At 37.9% G+C, this 25636-nt stretch overlaps 1 protein-coding gene across 1 annotated transcript in view; it reads left to right on the top strand.

The window, feature by feature from the left end:
* The first annotated feature begins 1794 nt into the window (after positions 1–1794).
* The window catches only part of LOC101346052 (thymus-specific serine protease-like), a 44607-nt gene continuing 20765 nt past the window's right edge, over positions 1795–25636 (top strand). The window contains exons 1-5 of the mRNA XM_023731203.1: positions 1795–1980; positions 11279–11397; positions 13088–13491; positions 14703–14838; positions 23058–23169. Coding sequence (XP_023586971.1) covers positions 1795–1980; positions 11279–11397; positions 13088–13491; positions 14703–14838; positions 23058–23169 — 957 coding nt within the window. The remainder of the gene's footprint in view (positions 1981–11278; positions 11398–13087; positions 13492–14702; positions 14839–23057; positions 23170–25636) is intronic.

Genomic DNA, 25636 nt, shown 5'->3' with positions numbered 1-25636 from the left:
AAGGGGAGGTTACTGGGACATTCTATTTCTAACAGTTAAAATATCAAATAAGTCTTCTTCAGATAGTCTCCGCGGTAGAGTAAATCACTGAGGATCCTAATATCATTATTTATTTTTTAATATTATTATTAAAAAAAAATTACTACATTTCTGGAAGGAGAATTTCCTGATGAAATGATGAAAGAGTCAGAATTTTTAGTTTGAGGTCAATGTCCAAATAAATACATAACCTTGAAGATCTATGGGGAAAAAATTAAAAGACTGGGACAAGAAAATTTCCTGGGATTGATTCTCAAATGCTTCTTTCCACCCTCCGTGAGTCTCTGAGGCTGGATGGAAATGGAACCAGAAACATACAAAGCATTTAACTGCTGCATGATAAAATTCAAAGAAAAGAGTCAGGGTTCCTTAAGGAGAAAGTAGGTATTTCTGCTCTTAAATTAAATATTTCTCTGCAGAGGGGCTTGAAGATCAGTTAAATATTTTAGGAGATCTAGGTTCAGAGCAGGTCTAAAACTCCTAGTATAAGCACTACCTTTGCATATAATTAAAACAATAGCTAACACATAAAATATAAGGCATAACTAGAATGCTCTTTAGAAGTGATGGAGAATGATGAGACTTTGTCAAACTCACTTTGGACACGTCATTAGAAACGACCAATGGCTAGAAAAGGACATCATGTTTGGTAAAGTAGAGGGTCAGTGAAAACGAGGAAGATCCTCCACGAGTTGGACTGACAAGTGGTTGCATGAATGAAATCAAACATACCAAAGTTGTGAGGATGGAGCTAGACCCAGGATTGTTTTGTTGTGTTATATGTAAGGTCACCATGAGCTGCAGCTTCAAACCCAGGCAGTTTGTTATCCAAACCAGTGGTGCTGGCATGAAAAAATGCCACTGAGCACTCAAGACATCACTCCCACTGTCCACCTCCATGGGAATTCTTGCACCATTTAAAACCTTCCATTTTCATACTGACATAACCACATGTTGAATTAAAGCTCTCCCAGACTATTCCTCTTATGCCTTTCTCTCTGTCCTGTGCAGATGTTGCATTCTTAACTCTATGACAAGATATTCCAACACAGGAAAGCTATGGTAATGTCTTACCTCTCTAGGAGGTCAGCAGAGTTTGGACATCTCAGAATATGTTTATGGTGGTGATGACATTGAAACATGGATGATGATGGTGGTGGTGATGAAGATTAGGATGGGAGAGCAATAGCAGTGCCAGTTCTACAATGAGAGAATTACAGGGACCAGGAGTGTGAAACCGAGATCGGAGGTTCAATGCTTGGGTCTGCACAGAGTTGTTGCACTGATTGGAATCCGGGCTTTCATTTTCTCCTGTCATTCTATGTATGCTGTCTTGGAGTCCTACCAGAAGACCCAGCAAGAGGCAAGGAAGCAAAGACAAGGTAACTATTCAATAGAGGATGAGTTTCTCAGCATCTCTCACTCTCACTCTGGGCTGCCTCCTTTGGTGGTGTTCGCAGACCATAAGCCCAGGCTTTCTACCCCAGCAGGTGGGGGGTTGGGGAAGCCACTAGCAGGTATCTTTCCTCCCTCACCCATTTGACCTTTTCTATGAGAGTGTCCCCATAGTCTCAGAAGGCGGGGTAGATGGCAGCACCTACACTTTAAGGTAGAGATATGATCGGGTAGCCCCAGGGGCTGAGATCTAATAATGATGTTCCTCAGTCTTGCCCCAGGGAGGAGGGGGTTGGGGTGAGGGGAAAGCGATTGCAGTAGAAATAGCCCAAACTGTGGAAACTGCTTCCCACAGACACCATGGCCCGAGCTCTGAGGTGGTTGCTGCTGTCTCTTCTTCTGCTGCTCTTCTGTTCCTGTGCGCAGAGTTTCCTCAAGAGACAAACTCGGGGTGATCCATCGAGCACAGCGAAGCACCATAGTAGTCACTGGTTCGATCAAAAGCTCGATCATTTCAGCAAAAAGAGATCACGATTCTGGTTACAGGTAAAATCTAATGACCAGGGCAGGTGATGACAGGGGTGGGATAGTTTGAGCTTGAGGCACTGAGGAGGGTGCCGCTGAGGTCTGGGAGGTAGAAGAGACATGGGGAGTGTTTTCAATCCCTGGAAGGTATGCAGTTCAAACCCACCCAGAGGCACCTTGGAGGAAAGCCCTGACAATGTGCTTCTGACAGGTCATAGCCTTGAAAATCCTATGGAGCACAGGTCTACTCTGAAACTTATGGGTACACCATGAGTCAGAACAGACTATGTGGCTTCTGTTTTTTTTTATTATTATTATTATTTTTATCTGTACTAGGCATTGTGCTAGGTACTTTATATCACCTTGCACTTTTTAGTATTTTTTTTTTACATTTTTTAGTTTTAATTATGAAATATTTTCTATATATTTAGATATAGAGAGACAACCATGTGTGCCTGTTGAGGTTAACTACTGGTAGTATTTTATCATAGTTATTCCCACCTCTACAATGATTATTTTTATATTGGGCCTTGAAAGACTTGCCTGGGGGTACTTGGCCAAAGCCCAAATACTGTCAGATGAGTAAGCTAGCAGAAACCCAGAGAGGGCTGCTACAAAGGTGAATTCTGATATGTTTCTTGTTTTATTTATTTGTTTTTGGCATTAAAGACCAGAAATACATTTTCTCACAGTTCTGGAGGCTAAACATCCAAATCAGGTTCTCGGCCATGTCGATTCCTTCTGTGAGCTTCTCTATTAGTTTTTGGTGTCTGCTGGCAATCCTTGGCATTCCTTGATATTCTTTGGCATTCCTTGGGGTTGTCTTCATCCCTGTATGTGTGTCTCTATATCTATTCTGCTCTTTTTAAAACTTAGGAGTGATTAGGTTTAGGGCCTACCCTCCCTTGGTATGACTTCATTAACATAACAAAAGAAAGTCCCTCTTTCCAAACAGAACACTGGTTGCACAGTGGTTAAGAGCTATGGCTACTAACTAAAAGGTCCGCAATTTGAATCTGTGAGCCTCTCCTGGGAAACGCTATGGGGCAGTTCAACTCTGTCCTATACGGTCGCTGTCTATCAGAATCGAATCGACAGTCATGGTTTGTTTTTGTTTTTTTTTCCGTGGGGTGCATATTTTGGGGAACACAATTCAATCCATCACAATTTCCAAGACAACTCCATAGTGTAGGAAGGGAAGTGTTATTATGCCTGGGAGAAACTGAGATTGCAAAGAGACTAAAAGGTTTGCACAAGGACTGTCTACAGCAAATAAGTAAAAGGACTGAGATTAGAATCCTGGTTATTTGACTCTTAGCCCAATGCTCTTTCCACTCTGTCCAAACAGAGAATTTCTAAAATGTTTGCTCCATTTGGATATCAGATAGTGAAGAGCTTTCAGCTCCTTGTTAAGGAATTTGGACCTCATCCAGGAAACAATGTGGAGCAACTGAAAGGTTTTGAGCAAAGGACAGGACATGTTTAAGTCACTGCCTGAGGGACACAGACCTGGCTGCTATAGGGTGTGTTAGTGGAATACACATCTCGAGAGGAGGGAGGGTAGATCACTTACCATACCTTCAAACCTGGACTCGGTTTAAATAAATAATCTTGGTTTATTTTTAATTCATGTTTCTTGCTCTTGTTTATCCTTACATCAGTTTTAATATTTGTTTTTAGTTTTGTTGTTAAAAGTAATTTCACTCAAATCTCACAGACATGAATAAAGCTCACAAGTTTTAAATTTTTTTGTTTCTGTGGATTTTTATCTTTCATTTTACATTTTATCCAACTGAAACATAAGTTCTATGTAATTTTGTATTCTGACTACCAAACTATTGTTGTTCTTAGATGCCATCAAGTTCCAACTCACAGCAACCCTATGTAAAACACAATGAAACACTGCCCGGTCCTGCGCCATTCTTAGAATCATTGTTATGCTTAAGCTCATTGTTGCAGCCACTGTGTCAATGCATCTCATTGAGGGTCTTCCTCCTTTTCACTGACCATCTAGTTTACCAACTGTGATATTGATCCCTCCTGACATGTCCAAAGTATGTGAGACATAGTCTCACCATCATTGCCTCCAAGGAACACTCTGGTTGTAGTTCTCCAAGACAGATTTGTTTGTTCTTTTGGCAGTCCATGGTATATTCAATATTGTTCTCCAACACCACAATTCAAAGGCATCAGTTCTTCTTCAGTCTTTTTTATGTATCATCCAACTTTCACTGGCATAGGAGGCGATTGAATACGCAATGGCTTGGGTCAGGCTCACCTTAGTGTTCAAGGTGACAGCTTTGCTTTTACACACTTTAAAGAGGTCTTTTGCAGCAGATTTGCCCAGTGCAATGCATCATTTGATTTCTTGACTGCTGCTTCATTGGGTGTTGATTGTGCATCCAAGTAAAATGAAATCCTTGAAAACTTCAATCTTTGCTCCATTTATCATGATGTTGCTTATTGGTCCAGTTGTGAGGATTTTTGTTTTCTTTATGTTGAGGTGTAATCCATACTGAAGGCTATGGTCTTTGATCTTCATCAGCAAGTACTTCAAATCCTAGTTCTCCAAATATTAATTTATAACTTTAACTTCTGCTTCATCAACTCAATGGTAGTTTCTAGAGGGGCCTGAGCACCTTTCAGGAGTCCTGGGTGTGGTGACACAAATGGTTAAGCACTCAACTACTAGCTGAAAGATTGGCGCTTTGAACCCACGCAGAGGCACCTTGGAAAAACCTGGCAATCTGCTTCAGAAAGGTCACAGCCTTGAAACCCCTAAGAAGTACAGTTCTACTCTGTACGCATGCAGTCACCATGAGTCAGAATCAATTTGATGAACACTGGTTTGGTTTTTTGGTTTGAGAACATTTCGCTGAGCTGACATGCCATCCTTCACTGAACCATTTAGTTTTGGAGGAATATTTTCAGTTATTTTTTGTTTTGTTTGCTTTCCCAGTTGCATAAATTTTCTGTAAATTGGTTGCTAGAACTAGAGGGTTGCTGCAATTCAGTTTCTTTGTTTGTTTTTTGAGAGCGTGGGAAGAAGACTACTTCATAGATAATGGAAAGTTGTTTCATGTAGAAATATGTAATGCCTGAAATGTCTTTTTTATAATTATTATTATGGTAGAAACTGTTGATGCCCAATGCCTAGATCTATCAATTTTTTGAGGGCTTGCAAAGTGACAAGATTCTAATTTTATCATTCTTCATTGATTAGCCAGAATACATGTATAAAAGAGCCTTTCCATCTATTATTTGGTTACATGGTGACAAAATTTGTATTGGAAAGACAGTATAAATGCTTAACTTATTCTCTTTTTTACCATATTTTAAAAGTACAGTAAGTATAACAGATTTAGAACATAACACAATCGTTCCTTTTCTTTACCTCATCTTACACAGAAGTCTCAGAATAATACCAACACTGTCATCAATATTATAATTACTGAAAGATCATTAAAACTTTTCTTTGCAGTCTATTTGTCCATGAGGTTGATTCTTCTAAAGATGTACATACAGTTAAATTACTGGCTTTCCAACAGTCACTCCGAATTTTTTCTCTCCGTGTGGTTATGTGACTAGTAAGATATCATTTGTTCTTTTTATTTTATTATTTTTAAAAATAGGCTTTGTAAAATTCAATTTTGTCTTACAATTAGCTAAAATATTTACATGGTTCCAAAGTCAAAACGACAAGATATTGCAATAAACTCGATTTTGACTGGTAATATTTTTATTCTTAATTCTTCTCTCTATGACTTTATAAAAGATGAAATCCTTTGTCTCTTTTGCACTAAAACTTTCCACCTTTTCTCCTTTACTTTTCTACTTTTATTAGTGATATTATAGCCTTATGTTTCTTTTTTATAATTCATTTTATTTATTTTTTATTGAGAATATACACAGCTAAACATACACCAATTCAACAGTTTCATCATGTACAATTCAGTAACATTTTTTCCATTCCTCCAGTTGTGCAATCATTCTCACCCGCCTCTTCTGAGTTATTCCTTCCCCATTAAGATAAACTCACTGCCCCCTAAGGTTCCTATGTAATTTTTCAAGTTACTGTGGTTAAACTATTCATAGCAGCACCATTAGTATAGGAGCAGATGGAAAATAAATCAAATGTTCATCAATAGAATGCTAGTTTAATTATCATGGTATATCCACACAAGAAAATATGAAGTAGCTGTAAAAGAGAGTGAGGAATATTTCAACATCTTTACATATTGCTATGTAATGACCTCCAATATATGATAGTATATGAAAATAGCAGAATGGCACTTAATCTAAGAAAAGGAGAAAAATGAAATATATGCATTTACAAAAAGTAAAGAAAAATGCATTTAAAAAATTAGTAAAAATAGTTACATAAAATGAGACAGAAGTAAAAGTTTTAGGAAATAAAAATTATCTCAGTTTTCTCAGAATATACTAAGTTTTGCAGGTTTAGTTTTGTTGTTGTTGTTGTTAGGTACTGTCAAGGAGGTTCTGACTCATAGTGAACCTATGTACAACAGAATGAAACTCTGCCTGAAATGGCTACATCCGCATATTCTTTGTTATGCTTGAGCCCATTGTTGCAGCCACTATGTCAGTGCATCTCATTGAAGATCTTCCTCTTTTTCAATAACCTTCTCTTTTACCAAGCATGATGTCATTCTCCATGGACTCATTTCTCCTAATAACATGTCCAAGGTATGTGAGATGAATTCTCACCATCCTTGCCTCTGAGGAGCGTTCTGGCTGTATTTCTTCCAAGACAGATTTGTTCCTTCTTTTGGCAGTCCATGGTATATTCAGTATTCTACATCAACACCATGGTTCAAATACATTATTTCTTCTTCAGTCTTCCTTATTCATTGCTCACCTTTCACATGCATATGAGGTGACTGAAAACACCATGGCTCGGGTCAGGCACACCTTAGTAGGTAAAGTGACTTTACTTTTTTAGCACTTTGAAGACATTTTTTGCAGCACATTTGCCCAATGCAGTGCGTCATTGCATTTATTGATTGCTGCTTCCATGGATGTTGATTGTGGATCCAAGCAAAATGAAATCCTTGACAACTTCAATTTTTTCTTCTTTTATCATGATGCTGCTTATTGGTCCACTTGTGAGGATTTAAGTTTTCTTTCTGTTGAGGTGTCATCCATATTGAAGGCTGTGGTCTTTGGTCTTCATCAGTAAGTGCTTCAAGACCTCTTCACCTTCAGCAAGCAAGGTTGTGTTATCTGCATATCACAGGTTGTTAATGAGTCTTCCTCCAATCCTGATGCTCCATTCTACTTCATACAGTCCAGTTTCTCAGATTATTTGTTCAGCATACAGATTGAATAGGTATGGTGAAAGGATACAACCATGACACACACCTTTCCTGACTTTAAAGCATGCAGTATCCCCTTGTTCTGTTCAAATGACTGCCTCTTGATCTATGTACAGTTTCCTCATGAGCACAATTAAGTGTTCTGGAATTCTCTTTTCTTCGAAATGTTATCCGTGCTTTGTTATGATACACACAGTTGATTGCCTTTGTACAGTCAATAAAACGCAGGTAAACGTCTTTCTGGTATTTCCTGTTCTCAGCCATGACCCATCTGACATCATCAATGATATCCTTCTTTCCACCTCCTCTTCTGAATCCGGCTTGAAATTCAGGAAGTTCCCTGTAGATGTGATGCTGCAACTGGGTTTGAATGATCTTCAGCAAAATTTGACTTGCATGTAATATTATTGATATTGTTCAATAATCTCCCTATTCTGTTGGATCACCTTTCTTTGGAATAAGCAGAAATATGGATCTCTTCCAGTTGGTTGGCTACATAGCCGTCTTCCAAATTTCTTGGCATAGATGAGTGAGTACTTCAAGCACTTCATCCATTTGTTGAAACACCTCAGTTGGTATTCTGTCAATTCCTGGAGCCTTGTTTTTCTCCCATTCCTTCAGTGCAGCTTGGACTTCTTCCTTCAGTACCATTGGTTCTTGATCATATGCTACCTCCTGAAATGATTAAATGTCAACCAATTCTGTTTGGTACAATGACTCTGTGTATTCCTTCCATCTCCTTTTGATGCTTCCAGAGTCTTTCAGACATTTGCCCATAGAATCTTTCACTATTGCACCTCGAGGCTTGCATTTTTCATCAGTTGTTTCAGCTTGAGAAATGCCAAGCGTGTTCTTCCCTTTTGGTTTTCTAACTCCAGGACTTTGCACATGGCATTACAGTAATTCACTTGGTCTTTATGAGCTGCCCTTTGGAATCTTCTGTTCATCTCTTTTAATTCATCATTTCTTCCATTTGCTGTAGCTAATTTACAGTCAAGAGCAAGTTTCAAAGTCTTTTCTGACATCCATTTTGGTCTTTTTTTTCTTTCCTGTCTTTTTAACGACCTCTTGCTTTCTTCATGCTTGATGTCCTTGATGTCATTCCACAACTCGTCTGGTCTTCAGTCATTAGTGTTCAATGTGTCAAATCTATTTTTGAAATGGTCTCTAAATTCAGGTGGGGTAATCTGAAGGTCATACTTTGGTTCTCGTAGATTTGTTCTAATTTTATTCAGCTTCAACTTAAACTTATTTGTGAGCAACATATGCTCTGTTACACAGTCAGTCCCTGGCTTTGTTCTGACTGATGATGTTGAGCTTCTCCACTATCTCTTTCCATAGATAGAGTGGATTTGATTCTTGTGTATTCCATCCCATGAGGTCCACATGTATAGGCACTGTTTATATTGTTGACAAAAGGTATTTGCAATGAAGAAGTCGTTAGTCTTGCAAAATTGTATCATGCGATCTCAGGCATTATTTCTATCACCAAGCCCATATTTTCCAACTACTGATCCTTCTTCTTTGATTCCAAGTTTTGCGTTTCAATCACCAGTAATTATAAATGCATCCTGATTGCATGTTTGATCACTTACAGACTGCAGAAGTTAGTAAAAATCTTCAATTTCTTCACCTTTGGCCTTAGTGGTTGGTGAGTAAATTTGAATAATAGTTGTATTTACTGGTCTTCCTCGTAGGCGTATGGATATTATCTTATCACTGACAGCATTGTACTTCAGGATAAATCTTGAAATGTTCTTTTTGATGATGAATGTAATGCCATTCCTCTTCAATTTGTCATTCCTGATAGTGTAGATCATGTGACTGTCTTATTCAAAATGGCCAATACCAGTCCATTTCAGCTCACTAATGCTTAGGATATTGATGATTATATCTTCCATTTCATTTTTGATGATTTCCAATTTTCCTAGATTCATACTTTGTACATTCTACCTTCTGATGATTAATGTATATTTGCAGCTATTTCTTCTCATTTTGAGTCCTGCCACATCAGCAAAGAAGGGCCTGAAAGCCTGACTCCGTTCATGTCATTAAGACTGACTCTACTTTCAGGAGGCAGCTCTTCTCCATTCGTTTTCTGAGTACCTTCCAAACTGAGAGGCTTGTCTTCCAGCACTTGATCAGACAATGTTCTGCTGCTATTCATAAGGTTTCCAATGGTTAATTTTTTTCAGAAGTAGACCACAAGATCCTTCTTCCTGGTCTGTCTTAATCTGGAAGTTCGGCTGAAACCTGTCCATTCTGGGTGACCCTGCTGTAATTTGAATACCAGTGGTATATCTTCCAACATCACAGCAACATGCAAGTCCCCACAGGATGACAAACTGACAGATGCATGGCAAGGGGTGGTTAGCTTTGGCACTATGTGAACGTTTCCAATAAAACAATTAAAATTGAAAATAAAATGAAACAAATGAATCTAATTGTGTCTTAAGTCTGTGGCTTCACCAGAAAAATTATTTAAAGTGAATAGAAAGCTCAGTACTTTGACTTTATATCTCTTGTGGGATAAATCCTGAGGACATACACAACTGTAAAGAAATCAAAGCTGTCAACAATCATACTGTTGGTTTTAATATTATTGTTGTTGTTGTGTGCCATTGAGTCGATTCCAACTCATAGCGGTCCCATAGGAGAGAGTAAAACTGCCTCGTAGGGTTTGTAAGACAGTAATCTTTACAGGAGCAGATTGCTAGGTCTTTCCTCCCTTGATGCAGCTGCTGGGTTGCAACCACCAACCTTTCAGTTAACAGATGAGCACTTAAACATTGTACCACCATGGCTCTTTTTAATACTGGTATTGTTATTCTAATGTGTATTACTACATATTGTTGGTATAAAGCAAATAATTGATTATGTTAATGTTGTTAAGAACCCAAATTTTCAGAGTGAAAGGAAATAGCCACAAATATAAATTCAAGGAAGAATCTCATATTCTAAATTTGAATTTGAAATACTAGCATGAATTGTAAACAAATAATAGTGATGGTTGCACGTTGTCAGTGTGATTTATGCCACTGGATTGTACACTTGAAAGTGATTGAAATGGCCAATTTTATGTCTATTTTACCACCAAAAACAAAAAATCAGTTTGTCCAGTGTGTACGCTCGGTGCCTTCGCCAATGTCACTGGTTTAGATGGGACGTCAGGACCATAACTCAAATCTGACAAACCAAAGTATGCTGCCACCCAGGTATCAGAAACCACCAACAAATCATAAGGCCTAGTGAGTTTAGTGACCTACTAGAATATTTTTACTTTCACAGAGATATTTCCTTTACGATGCCTTCTACAAACCTGGAGGACCAGTATTTCTGATACTCAGTGGCGAGGGGGCTGCCACAGGAATTTCCACATCAAGAAACTTTACCTGGAATACATATGCTGAGAGGCTGGGTGCCCTCTTCTTACTTCTGGAACACAGATTTTATGGACAGAGCCAACCAACAGGGTAAATTTAAGGGTTTCCTTTTTGGGGTTGTTCTCATTGCTGTTGCTATTTTCTCTCTCTTTTTAATTTTGGCAGTTAAATCTAAATATGTTCCTCTTGCAGGAAGCTGAATATTTTGAAAATTCAAATGATCAGAAAGAAAAACTGTAGGTGGAGGTTTGGGATAGAAGCGACTTTCTTGATTAAAAAATTGATATGAAATTTCCTTTGAGTAAAATGTATTCCTCAAGTTCTACAATTTCATGTTGAGATTTTGTATTTTCCTGAACTTGCTTAAACAAAATTTCATAATTATTATATTTTTTCTGCTCCAGTAGAATTTTAAACCACGAAAATTACTCTCCCCATGGAAACTGGGGAGACCTTTTTGTTAAAACAACACATTAAAAGGTAACTCAATGTCATACTAAATTTCAGCTTGCAGTGGCAGAGCAAGAAGCAAGAATATGAGATCTTTTTTTCTCTCAGTAGCTTATTCTTGCCATTTACTATTTTTGCCCTTTCCTCCAGTGGAAAGATATATTTTTAGCTTACTTGCTTACAAACTGTTCATTACATGAAGTCAAGGAAATAGAAAGAAGTTTACAAAGTACCCCTGAAGGTTATGGTAAAGCCAATTTAATGTTAAGGTATCTTATTGTCATTAAAATAAAAAGTAAGTATTGATTTTTACAACGCTGAGAATGTGAGTAGTGTCCGTGGAATTATACCTTTTTAATATGAGTCATAATTCTTGGTACCGTTTATCATGACACACTAATAATTGCTGGAAGTTTCACCTGCTTCTTTCTTGCTGAGTTTTGAATTCCAAGTCTCTTAACTTTTGGTAGTAAGGTGACACTCCAATAGCTCCATCACTTCTACATTTATTAGAAACTTTGATTTATGTGTGTGTTAATGATATAATGATAGCCTATGAATAGTTTGAAGTCTGAGATTTCTTTATTAAGCTCTCTAAGGAAGTAAATTGCTTTTCAGAAATGGAATAACCTGTGTTACAGAAAATAATTTGTTATCCAAATTAACTTCTTGTGCTGCATCTCAGAAAGAGGGTATTAGAAAGAACCTACAATAGACTTTGGTCTTTGATTGAGTAATTTGGGGGAGAATCTAAGGATATGAGAATTTACTCTAGAATTAAAGTAGGGGAGTTCTATGATTGTTTCAGTAAATCTTATCTATACTTTTCCAATTACTTCCTATTGGCTTGAACTTAATCAGCAACTTCACGTCTGGCTCGAAGGGTGGCTGGGACATGTAGTGTTTATTTTGGGCCCAGCTAAAAGATGTGGCTTTAATTACCTAAATCTGAAACCAAACCAAACCAAACCAAATCCTTTGCCGTCAAGTTGATTCCCACTCATAGTGACCGTATAGAACAGAGTAGAACTCCCTCATAGGGTTTCCAAGGATTGGCTGTTGGATTTGAACTGCCAACCTTTTGGTTAGCAGCCAAGCTCTTATCCACTTCGCCACCAGGGCTTCCTAAAGCTGAAAAAGAGAGTGAACATTAGGGAGAAAGACTCTTCTGTAGCTTCTCAGTTGTATAATTGCTGAACGAAGGTTATTGTTTTGCCTCTTGAAGCCCTTATTATATGAGGACAAATTGTTTTCAGAATGATTCTACCACTCGTTACTTCCACAAGCGGTACAGGACTGAGCCTAACTCATCACATCCATGCCAACCCTGAATACTAAAATAAATCTTACCAGTTTGATAAGGGGGGAAAAATACTCATATTGTTATTACTTTGACAATAGAAAGGGCTAAACAGTTTCACATATTTGCTGGCCATTTCTGTTTTTTCTTTGTAAATAATGTGTCCTTGTCTACTTTTATATTCGTGATCAGCTACTAACAGCATCCTCTAAGGGCGGGGAGATTTTCTTTTCTTTTTTACTAATGAAGATTAAAGACATCCTAAGTTTACAAGAAACCTTATCATGGAGGAAACACCATTGAAAAGTAAACAACAAATTTTATTTACTTTTCTTATAATGAGAAACTTAGATTCAAATAGGGCTCTGTCTGGTTGTAGCAGCAAACCAGAAAGAATGGAAAATAGCATCAGCACAATTAACTAGGTTTTTGTAATGCCTTGGAAACAAATAAATCACTGACATTTTAGCCCTTTTAAAACTGGCTTATCTCTGAGTCAGGGTAACAGTGTGATAGCTGTGCTTCATTTCAGTGTGTGGAGAAAGGTTACCTTATGGGTGGTGACAAGCATTTCAAGCTTCTTCACAATGGTGACAAGAGGAAATGACATAATTAAAATGAAACAATTCTAACAATTATTGCTAACTCCTGCATTTAAGTGTCACTGTAACTCAGGTTATTCTAATTCAAAGTTCAAGTTGGGCCTGGAATAAATATTCAATATGTTTTCAAAATATACACTTTTACTTTATAGTCAAGCTGATGTTAAGCAGCATATTTTCTACTTTAGTTATTGCCACAAACAGCATGCATTTATCCTTTAATTATAGAGATCTGAGTACTACCAGCCTCCGCTACCTCAGCAGCAGGCAAGCCTTGGGTGACATCGTCAACTTCCGAACTGAAATAGCAAGGAAACTGGGACTCACCAAAAATAAATGGGTTACATTTGGCGGCTCTTATGGTGGTTCCCTTGCAGTGTGGTCGAGAATAAAATACCCCAACCTGTTTGCTGCAGCAGTGGGCAGCAGTGCACCTGTTCAAGCAAAACTTAATTTTTATGGTGAGTATTATCTATGTATGGGAGTCCCCGGATGTGGCAAAAGGTTAATGACCTGAGCTGATAACTGAAATGCAGGAGGTGCAAATTCACCCAGAGGCACCTTGGAAGAAATCTCTGGCTATCTGCTTCCGAAAAATCAGCCATGGAGATCCCTATGGACAACAGAACAGCTCTACTCTGACACACATGAAGTCATCATGAGTGGGAATCAGGTTCACAGAAACTGGTTTGGTTTTTATGGTATATATATATATATACCTATATATGCATATATGTATATATGCACATATATGTATAGACATAGTATTTATACACATATATATAATAAGAAAAGTATCTGTATGTCTGTGATTACCATAAAAACCATGGCCTAAGTCTATCTCCCTCCCCATATGATACGGTTCCAGGAAAGATATATATGTTACCCACAGTTGGTACTTGGTATCCATATTTACAGCCATATAATGGGTGATAGCTTTTTAAAGGGTGGAAATGATGTGACAAGTCTTAGCTGTTGATTTGACTGTAAAAGAATTCATGATATAGCTATTTCCAAAGAAGTAAAGGACAAGCTCTTATTTTTGAAGGACAAAAATTTCCTACTTTGAAGTTGCCTTTCAATTTTGCTTCCTACTACCTGACTTTATGATAAACCATTTATAATTAACGGCCTTATGATTTTTCCAGGTAGACAAACACTTGTGGTTGGCAATTTGGGCCTCTGAGTACATATTCCCATTAAAATGCTTAAAGTATAAAATTTTTACATAATTAAGTTTTTCTTGTAAAAACAAAAATAAACTCCCTCACCCCACAAAAGGAAGTAAATTTTCCTTTAATACTTGAACTTTTCAAAAGTTAACAAATATTCAGTAATCATTCCAGTTCAGGTTCCTGTAGCCTTGATAGAATCTTATCTGGTCCAATAAATCTGAAGGCTGTAACATTGAGGCATTTCTCTCCCTTCCTCTTTTAACAAGTAGAACCATGTTCCAGTTGATGAATACACGAGGATTTGCAGAGCGTGGTTGTAAGTCATTGTTTATTAGTGATTTTTATTGGCATTCTGGCAAAATCATTTAATGTTGCCATTTCTTAACTTTGTCATATTATAAAACAGAGGTAATTGCAAACTTGAAAGAATTATATCTTATAAATGGTTACAATTAAACCATACTAAATGTACTTTTTTTTCTTTTTCATATTCTTAGAGTACAATGAAGTAATTGGAAGGATTCTGTCTGCTCATAACAGCGAATGTACTAAAGCAGTGAAAGAGGCTTTTGCTATTCTTGTGCATATGCTGAAACGTCAGAAATACTACAGTAAGGTTGAAAAGGATTTCATGTAAGTGGACTGGTTTGTGTGTAAGAGAGTCTCTGCTTAAATATAGTCTGGTATTTAAATTTACATCATTAATGTCATTTTCTTATGTTAGGGCTTGTTACCTGAAAAGAAAGGGAGATTTTGAACAGTTCAGTTCCTTTTGAATATTATTTATAATAGCAATTTCTAGATCATATAAGAAGCATGGCTGGGACCTCTGTGGATACTTTTAAGTCTGGTGGGAGTGCAGATTAGAAGGTAGGAAAGAGTGGATGCTACCCTTGGGGTCCTCAGGCAGTCAAGGGGCACCATAAAACACTTCCTCTGGAAATGAGAAGCAACTCAAGAGGAGCAGAGGCCCTGAAAACAAATCTGTCTTGGAAGAAATACAACCAGAGTGCTCCTTAAAAGGGAGGATGAGGAGACTTTGGCCATGTTATCAGGAGTGGCCAGTCCCTGGAGAAGGACATTATTTTGGTAGAGGGTCATTGAATAAGAGGAAGACCCTCAATGAGATGGATTTACCCAGTGGCTGCAACAATGGGCTGAAACATAGCAACAATTACGAGCGTGGTGCAGGATCCAGCAGTTTTTCTTTCTCTCATATAGCAGGTCAGGATGAGTCAGAACCTACCTGATGGCCCCTAACAACAACAATCATGGCACTAGATTGATTGTGATTCTAATGAGATGGAAGCAGTGGCTTTCATCCTCACCTGCTGCCTTCTGTCCATGAAGATCTACCCCAGGCAAAGGCCTCACAAAAGCCACATTTCTCCACAAGGGAGCAGGAGAAGATCATATAAAAGTGTTAAGAGGCATCTAATACCTTGCATGGGAAACCATCTCAATACAATTGGCCAATGGAAAGTAGAGACATATGTTTCTTTTAAATCTAAATCATTCAGATTTTATTATGTATAAATATTAAATGCTGTTTAAGGAAGAAAATCTTCAAACTTTAACTATCAATTATATAGTTTACCTTCAGACTGCAGAATTAATCTTGGGTACATTTGTTACTACATATTTTAACATTCCACTAACTCATTAATGGATAATTTTTTAAAGGCTTTTCCATTTATTTTGCTTTTCTGTTTGCTTCACTTTTATATTAATGTTCTTCGAGGGCATCAGTCCACTGTAAGCGTCTCCTGGGAGACTCAGCATGTTTGCTCCAGTAAATTCACTCCCACACCACCCCCAGCCTGAGCTGGAATCTGATTCAGGCTTAGTTTATCTCAAAGCATACTAGGCGAGAAACCCTGGACCAGGGCTCAGAAGAGTGGGTTATAGAGCTACTATGTTTGTGTGACTTAAACAGCTGAAGTTCTTTGGTGCAGAAAGAATTCTGAGTCTTTCTATGGGCCTCAATGAAACTTTCTTAGCTTTTCTACCCACCATTTCTGCTCTCTCCTTTTACTTCCTTCTCTTCTCACAGCCATTCCTCCATTCTGGCTGTAATAAAACATTCAGAAAACACTTGACATACCAAGGCAACAATCCTAAACCCTAGATAGAAGTTACACTGTAGGATGCTTTCTTAACATACAGAACTCAGCACTCCCGCCTCCCACCACATACCTACTGAATTAGACATCATTATTTCTAGAAAGCTCAAGGGCATGTAAGCAGGTTGACAACTATGGAAGAAAGGGAATAGATTCAAGAGAAATGCGTTCCCTGTAAAATGAAGCCTTAACTATCAAGTCAACACAAGAAAGGTAAAGGTAACTACACCGAAGAAGGGAAGGCTGGCAACAGGGTGAGTTAGATCTTTTCTCCTCTCTAACGACAACTGGCATATATATACATAAAAATATATATGTATACATGTATATATATGTATAATTTTTTTTATTTTGTATTTTTCCTCTTTTTTTCCTCTTTCCTCCTCCTCCTGGGTGGAGTAGGGGGACGAATGTCAGAGTGAAGACACCTGGACTGGGCTGGGCTGGACTGAGCTGGGCAGGACTGGGAGGACTCCATAACAACAAGAGGCTAAAGATTGCAGGCAGAGTGACAAGCCCTGAGACTCCAACTTTGACACTGGCACCCCAGGCTGACAGAACACAGAGGAAACTTTCCAGGGACATGGTGTACGTTCTCAAGGCCCTGGGCACTATTGCTAAATAAGAAACGTTCTTCTCAACAACGTCTATCCTTACTGCAAGCTAAAGTCCTTTGCCTCTTAAATATCTGCACTTGTCAAAGATCACTCCCTCCAAAACTATCCCTTCCTTCTTCTAATTCTCAAAGAAAAACTTATTCCCTGAGGCTTAATTACTGATAAGACATAAAACATTGATTTGACACGTGGTAATTGTTTACTTTTGTGATATGTGAGGTAATATGTATGATCAGTGTTGGCATGCAAAAATGTCCCCATACTTAGTATCTTACTAGAAGTGGATAAATTAAACCATTTTAGAAGACTGATTACATATTTATCATTAGCTGAAATGATAAATGTATGTATATACATATATATGTACACATATATATAGAAGTTTGTTAATAAATAAATTTCACTGTGCTGAATATTTCTAAGAGAAGGTCCATAGTAATCAGTAAATTCACAGATTCCCAGAAGCTACTCAGAAAACCCCAGGCTACACCCTTACTTTCACAGATGATTCCACAAAACAGAAAGCTAAAGTGATTTTGCTCAAAATTACAGAAGAATCATCAGGACCAGGACACAACTGAGGTATCTGGCTTTCAATCAGTGGAATTTCTAATCAAAGTCATCTCATCACACACATTGAAATGTAGCAGAGTTAATGCTTAAGTCACTGGAGGTTTTGTGGAACTTGACTGTTTAAGTGTAACTTACTGTGGTAATGTAAGTATAGTTATTAAGCAAAACTACTTGTTATAAAAACTACAGGGAGATGCTTTTTTATGTAGAAGTCATTTTCCTTCTTCCCTTTCTCCTTCTTCCTCTTTTCTTCCTTCCCTCCTTCCTTCCATCCACTCATCCATACACCCATACATCCATCCATTCATCCATCCATCCATCTATCCATACATCCATCCATTCTTCCATTACATACACTGTGACAGGCATTGGGAATATAATAGGGAGAAAAAATGGGCATGATCCCTGATGCTCATGGAATTTCCAGTTATGTGAAAGAGATGGACATGAATCAGACAGCCACAATAAAACTTAAGATTTCAACTACAAACAAATGTGAGTCCTCTAAAAAATAAAATGAACAAGATTTTGTAAAATTTTAGAGTAAAGAAAACTAAGCTAGCATGAGAACAGGGTAGTTAGACTTCTCCAAGGATATGATGCTTGACCAGCTCTCTGAAGAATAGGATCTAGATAAAGATGGCAAGAGGCAAGCAGAGAACATTCCAGAGAGAGCAGCAAGGCAAAATCCCTGTAATGAGAGGACCTGAATGGAAGTCCATATGACTGTAGAGCAGACAAAATGGGAAAGACATGTGAGTTGAAAGTGAAAGTCTAGGCCAGATTGGACTCTGAAGAACCTCGCAGGACATTGGGTGGGAAGCCACTGGCTGGTCTAAAGCCGGAGACTATGATGTCATAATTACTAAGCTTCTTCTTATCAAAAGTCTCTGATATTACAGAACAAACTAATTTCTGTAGAAGAAAGAACAATTTAAAAAATACAAAAGAAAGAAAGAAAATGTTAAACATTCTAAAAAAATGTCTGATATCAGAGCTACTATATAATCAATATGATGATAAGTTACCTTAGTCCTTTGGACCTCAGTTTCCTCATCTGTAAAATGAAAGAGTGTTAAGTAAAGTCAATTCCAAAATTCTGAGATTCTATCTGTGCTTTCAAACTACCAGTTAATTATGCCAAGCTCTGTCTCTAGAAAACAAAGTCCTGATTTATTTAAACTTAAACAAGTTAGCATTTAATAAGTACGTTAAAATATTTTTTCCTAGACTCATAGAATAGCTAGACTGCTGTTAATAGTAGGCTTAGTGTACCCACAAGATCCAAAGATATGTGGTGATGTTTAACATACAGATTTCTGATCTCTCAAGTTGCTTTGATTCATAGTGATTCTATGTATAACAGATCAAAATATTACCTGGTCCTGTGCCACCCTCACAATCATTGTTTGAACCCATTGTTGTAGACACTGTGTCAGTCTATCTCCTTGAGAGTCTTCCTCTTTTTCACTAACCATCTACTTTACAAAGCATGATGCCCTTCTCCAGGGACTGGTCCCTCCTGATCACGTCTCCAAAGTACATAAAACAAGTCTTGCCATCCTCCCTTCCAAGAAGCATTCTGGCTATATTTCTTCCAAGACAGATTTGTTCATTCTTCTGATAATCCCTGCCATATTCAACATTCTTCTCTACACCATAATTCAAAGTCATCAATTCTTCTTGGATCTTCCTTATTCATTATCTAGTTTTTGAATACATATTAGGTGATAGAAAATATCATGTCTTGGTTCAGGCTCAGCTTAGCCCTCAAACTGACATCTTTGATTTTTAACACTTAAAAGAGGAATTTTGCAGCCAATATTTGCAATGCAATGTGTCCTTGGATTTCTTGACTGCTGCTTGCATGGGTGTTGATCGTGGATCCATGGAAAATGAAATTCTTGACATCGTCAACCTTTTCTCCATTTATCATGATGTTGCTTATTGGTTCCAGTTGTGAGTATTTTTGTTCTCTTTATGTTCAGGTGCAGTCCATAAGGAAGGCTATGGTCTTTCATCTCCATCAGTAAGTGATTCAAGTCCTCTTCACTTCATCAGGCAAGGTTGTGTCATCTGCATCTCACAGGTTGTTAAGGAGCCTTCCTCCAATCTTGATGACAGGTTCTTGTTCAAATAGTCCAGCTTCTCAGACTATTTGCTCAGCATACAGATTGAGTCAGTCTGTTGAAAAGATACAACAGTGGCACAAACCTTTCCTGATTTTAAACCAAGCAGTATACCCTAGTTCTGTTAAAATGACTGACTCTTAGTTTACGCACAGGCTACCCACAAACACAAGTGTTCTGGAATTCCCTTGCTTTGAAATGTTATCCATAATTTATTATGATCCACACAGTCAAATGACTTTGCATGGTCAACGAAACATAGGTAAACATCTTTCTCGTATTCTCTGATTTTGGCCATGATCCCTCTGACATCAGCAATGATATGCCTGGCTCCATGTCCTCTCCTGAATCCAGCTTGAATTTCTGGCGGTTCCCTGTTGATGTACTGCTGCAACCATTTTCCAATTATCTTCAGCAAATTTTACTTGCATGTGATATTAATGATATCGTTCAACAATTTCATCATTCAGTTGGATCACCTTTCTTTGGAATTCGTATGTATACAGATCTCTTGCAGTTGGTTGTTCAGGTAGCTGTCTCCCAAATTTCTTGGCATAGATAAGTGAGCACTTCCAGCATTGCATCTATTTGTTAAAATGTCTCAGTCAGTATTCTGCCAATTCCTCGAACCTTGTTTTTCACCAATGCCTTCAGTGCAGCTTGGACTTCTTCCTTTAATACCGTCTGTTCTTGATCATATGCTACCTCCCGAAATGGTTGAGCATCAACCAATTTTTTTTGTACAGTGACTCTGTGTAGTTCCTCCCTCTTCTTTTGATTCTTCTTGCTTCATTCAATATTTTGCCCATAGAAACCTTCAGTACTGCAACGTGAGGCTTAAATTTTTTCTTTAGGTCTTTCAGCTTGAGAAATGCCAAGTATGTTCTTCCCTTCTGGTTTTCTAACTTCAGGTCTTTGCACCATTCATTCCAATACTTTATTTTGTCTTCTCCAACCACCCTTTTAAATCTTCTGTTCAGCTCTTTTACTTCAAAATTTCTTCCATTCTCAGCACAACCCAGTCTTTGAAGACTTCCTGCTACTTGGAGAGCTATCATCTCAGGATACATCACCTCTCCTCCCCCTATGCTGTGTCTGAAAAGGCAGTATCAACTCCTTTTCCAGGTTTCCCGTATTTGGTAGATTGTTGTTCTTGTTGTTGTATGCTGTTGAGTCAATTCCAACACTTAGTGACTCTATAGGACAGGTTATAATCTTTACAGGAACAGTGGTTACAAGCTCAGCTGCTAACTAAAAGGTTAACAGTTCAAATCCACCAGCTGCTCCTGGGAAACCCTATGGAGCTGTTCTACCCTGTCTTATAGAGTCGCTAAGAGCTAAAACTGACTGGTCAGCAACTGATTTGTTTTTTGGTTTTGTCCAACAAAGCAGCTGGTGGTTTCAACCTGCTAAACTTTCAGTTAGCAGCCCAGCATTTAACCATTGTACAACCAGGACTCACTATGAGAGATCAGTGACATATAATCTATATTGTCCTCCCCTTTTTCTTTGCTCATGGAGAACTATAAGTCTACTTTTAAATAGACTTAAATACATTTGTATTGAATCTGGATATGCAAAACCCACATCAGGCCATGTCATGGGTTGAATTGTGTTCCCCCAAAATATATGTCAACTTGGCTAGGTTATGATTCCCAGTATTATGTGGTTGTCCACTATTTTATGATCTGATGTGATTATCCTACGTGTTGTAAATCCTAACCTCTAGGATGTTTATGGGGCAGAATTAGAGGAAGTTATGTTAATGAGGAAGGGCAAAATTTACAGGATTAGGTTGTATCTTGACTCAATCTCTTTTGACATATAAAAGAGAGGCAGGCAGAGAGGGAGAGAACTCATCACCACCAAGCAAGAAGAGCCAGGAGTGGATGGCATCCTTTGGACCCAGGGTTCCTGCACTGAGAAACTCCTAGACTAGGGGAAGATTGATGACAAGGACCTTCCCCAAGCACTGACAGAGAGAGAGAAAGCCTTCCCCTGGAGCTGGCACCTTGAATTGGACTTCTAGTCTGCATGAGTTAAGAGGACACCAATTAAGATGTTTCAACAAATGGTTGCAGAACTGGTGGTGTTCATTTAACTATGTCAAGAAATTTAGAAGACACTTTCCTGTGTACTATGGACATGTGATCAGGAGGAACTAGTCCCTGGAGAATGACATCATGCTTGGTAAAGTAAAGAGTCAGTGAAAAAGAGCAGACCCTGAAGGAGATGGATCGACACAGTGGCTGCAACAATGAGCTCAAGCATAACAAAGATTGTGAGGATGGCACAGAACCAGGAGGTATTCCGCTCTGTTGTATATAGGGTTACTAAGAGTCAAAACTGACTACATGGCATCTAACAACAACAACAGCCTCCTAAACTGTGAGAGAATAAATTTCTGTTTGTTACAGCCATCTTCTTGTGGTATTTCTCTTGTAGAAGCACTAGATAATTAAGACAGTCAGTGACCTCCTCCTGTCCTTTCTTCTTTGGGTCCTAAATTTCATTCACCTAAGTGCTGTTATTGTGCTTTGGTTAGTCCCCTATCAAGGGAGAGGTATTTTCACTCCTCACTGCATGTTTACTGGGTTTCTGACACTGAGCTACTTCTTCTGCCTTCACAATTTACTCACACTGCTAGGCACCATGTCCCCAGCCATCACCAACGGAACAGATGGACTCAGAGATTAGGCTCCTTTCCCAAGGCTGGAGGTGGGGAAAGAATCCCTGCAGAACTCCATGCCATGCTAAGGACTATGGGGAGAGGCCAAGATTCAAACACAACAGAACATTTGTAAACATTATATGCCTTGAGTAGGCTGAAATAAAATGTCAGAGGCAAAATTGATAAACCTTGTGATTCTGCCCTATAAACTAAGACTTTCTTGGCATCTTTATTTCAGTGTTAGTGACCTGGTAATACATACTGTGTGTGTACGTATGTGTGTGTGTGTTTTTGTGTGTGTGTGTGTGTGTTTGGTGGCGTAGGAATCGGATCAATATGTGTATATTGTTGGCCAGTATATTGGAAAGAGCATTAAATATCATTTTATTCGGTATTGATTATATTTATAGAATCAATCCTTAAAAATGAGTCTCCTGCAATCTTACTTTTTCAAAGATAACTCTTAATCAAAATGGTCACAGAATTTTTGTGGTTCAATGGGTTGACTAAAATGAAAGTATTTTGATAACAGTATTGTTACACAAATGCTGGATGGAATTATTTTCACAGATATATTTTGAAAACTTAGAAGTAGTGACCATAACATATTTATCCTTCCACAGTATAAACTTTCTGAAGAAATCTAGTATTCATTCATTTTGGAATGTTTTCTATATTTGGGGTTTGAAGTTCAAGTGATATTGACTTCACTCGTGTTTTCTTGTTTTCTTTCCCACAGGTTATGTGAACCTATTAAAATTAACTCACCAAAGGATACAGCCTTTCTCATGGTGAATATGATACATCTTGTTCATTTCTTTGTTCATAAACAGCTGAACAAAATTATTAAGGTAAGAAAATGAAGCAAGAAATGGGTGAAAAGTTATGGAGAAAAAAGAAAATCTCAAGCAGGAATTCAGTAGTTGTCCAGTTGTCATAAATTAATTGTAGAGAAAAATATTTGGGTGGTTCTTTAAAAATCAAAGTCATGCATACATGCCTCCAGTCTGAGTACCAAACTAAATGATGAAACATGTCTGCTACCAAATTATCTTAAACTCCAACAACTTCCTCTTCTTACTCAACTTTAATTCTAAATGTACTAAGAAACTCTTTCAAAATAATAGAATAATGGATTCACTGTGGGCCAGAATTCAACTATTTCATTATAGTGTTTTATTTCAAAAACATGAGAAAGTTATCCTATTAAGTATGAGTACCCCGAAACTGACCTATTGAATAGTAAGAATTAAACAATCAGAAGCAAATAGAAAAGAATCAAGTTATGTCTTGTGTAGACTGAAGAGTAAAATCTGGTGAATTTTTGGATTTGAATAAATTTCAGGTGCCGGAAATTTAAATGGAAATTTGCATATAAAATTTTTTAGATCTTTTGCAATGGCTCATGGAATAAGACAGGTTTTGAAATGAAAAATTTGTGAACTTTGATATAACTAGAAAAATAACTTTTTGGGAGATTAGGGAAATGTTTCTTTTTTTTTTTTTTTTTTCAGGAATGTCAGAGATTAAGGGACATGTCCCTGAAACTGAGGTACCTAACCAAGGCAGCCTCACCCCACAGGTCACTCTTTTCTAACCCAGCCTGGTAAACTGCCAAAGAGAGTAAGGACAAGAACACTTGTCTGATAGAACAAGGAAATGGAAATGATTTGCAACTTGTATTGACATTTTTTTAAATTATTTTATTTTGAACTAATTATGGACTAACCAGTAGTTACGTAAAGTTATGTAAAGTTACGTAAAGTCTCATGTTCCTTTTATCCAGCTTTATCCAATATTAGCATCTTATATAACTATAGTACATTATAAAAACCAATCTACATTGTCCAAATATGGTTAACTAGACTAAAGATCTTACTTGGAGCTCAGCAATTTTTACATGCAGTTTTTGTGTTTGTGTAAGGCTTGACAACTATGAGTTAACAACATTTTACACAAGTTCCCAAGGTCCAAAGGGGCAATGTCTCTAACACTTTCCCTTATTCCCTCCCACTTTCTCTCCACTCCTTCTCACAGTCTGTCTCTCTCTTCCTCCCTTGCTTCCAGCCTCCCACGCTGAGTACCATTTTAGTGCTAGGCACTGTGCTGTGTGTTGGGGAAACATTGGTGAAGACAGAACATTTGGGCCATGCCCTCCTTCATTGTTATCATTCCCCTATTCTCATTCAGATCCTTAATAAGGCTTTCAATTGGTCTTCCAGTCTTCTGTCTCTCTCCAACCCACTCTTTTCTCTATAAAGTTCTAGATCAATCTTCCTAAAGCACAAAAAACCGAATCTGTTGCCGTCGAGTTGATTCTGACTCATAGCAACCGTATAGGACAGAGTGGAACTGCTGCCATAGTTTTCAAGGAACAGCTGGTGGATTCAAACTGCTGACCTTTTGGATAGCAGTCTGATCTCTTAACCAGGGCTCCTTCCTTGCTAAAGAACCCTTAAAAAACTCTTCTTCATCAACAGAATGAATTACTACAACATATGTACAGTCTGCCATTGTAGGAAGTCCCCCTCTTCCAGTGTTCATAACTTATGTTCTAACCAAATTCTACAATTTGCTGCTCTCGTACTATCTTAGTTATTTAGTGCTGCTATAACAGAAATATCAGAAGTGGGTGGCTCTAACAAAGATAAATTCATTTTCTCACAGTTTGGGTGGTTTGAAGTCCAAATTCAGGATACTGGCTCTAGAGGAAGGCTTTTTCTCTCTGGAGGAAGATCCTTGTCTCTTTGAGCTTTTGCTCCTGGGTGATCCTTATGTGTCTTGGCATCTTTCTTTCCCCATCTCTGCTTCTTCCCATTGTTTATTTAATCTCTTTTATATCTCAGAAAAGATTGATTTAAGATTACCCTAATCCTGTCTCCTTAACATAACAAATATAACCTAATCCTCATTAACATAACCTAACCGTACCTCATTAAAATAACAAACACAACCTGTTCACAATGGAAATATAACCACAGAAACAAAGGTTAAGATTTACCACATATTTTGGGGGGAAACTCCATCCAATCCATAACAGGTACGCACCTGTACCTCCTTTCTCCTCATGTTACTCTAGCCTTCTTGAATGCCTTTCATGCCTATTCCCATCAAAATACATTAAGTGTATTTCAAAAGCCACCTCTCCCATGAAATCTCTCCTCATTTCTCCAAGCAGATGCACCCTCTAATTTCTTTAACCATTTCTCCCCACTCTCGGTATTTAATTTGTGATCTTATTGTACTGTCCTTGGAAACTCTATGGGGCAGCTCTACTCTGTCGTATAGGGTCGCTATGAGTCAAAATCAACTCGATCG

This window comes from Trichechus manatus, unplaced genomic scaffold, assembly GCF_000243295.1.
Source record: "Trichechus manatus latirostris isolate Lorelei unplaced genomic scaffold, TriManLat1.0 scaffold00041, whole genome shotgun sequence".
NCBI classification, from domain to species: Eukaryota; Metazoa; Chordata; class Mammalia; order Sirenia; family Trichechidae; genus Trichechus; species Trichechus manatus.
This window is presented reverse-complemented; position numbering and strand designations above follow the sequence as displayed.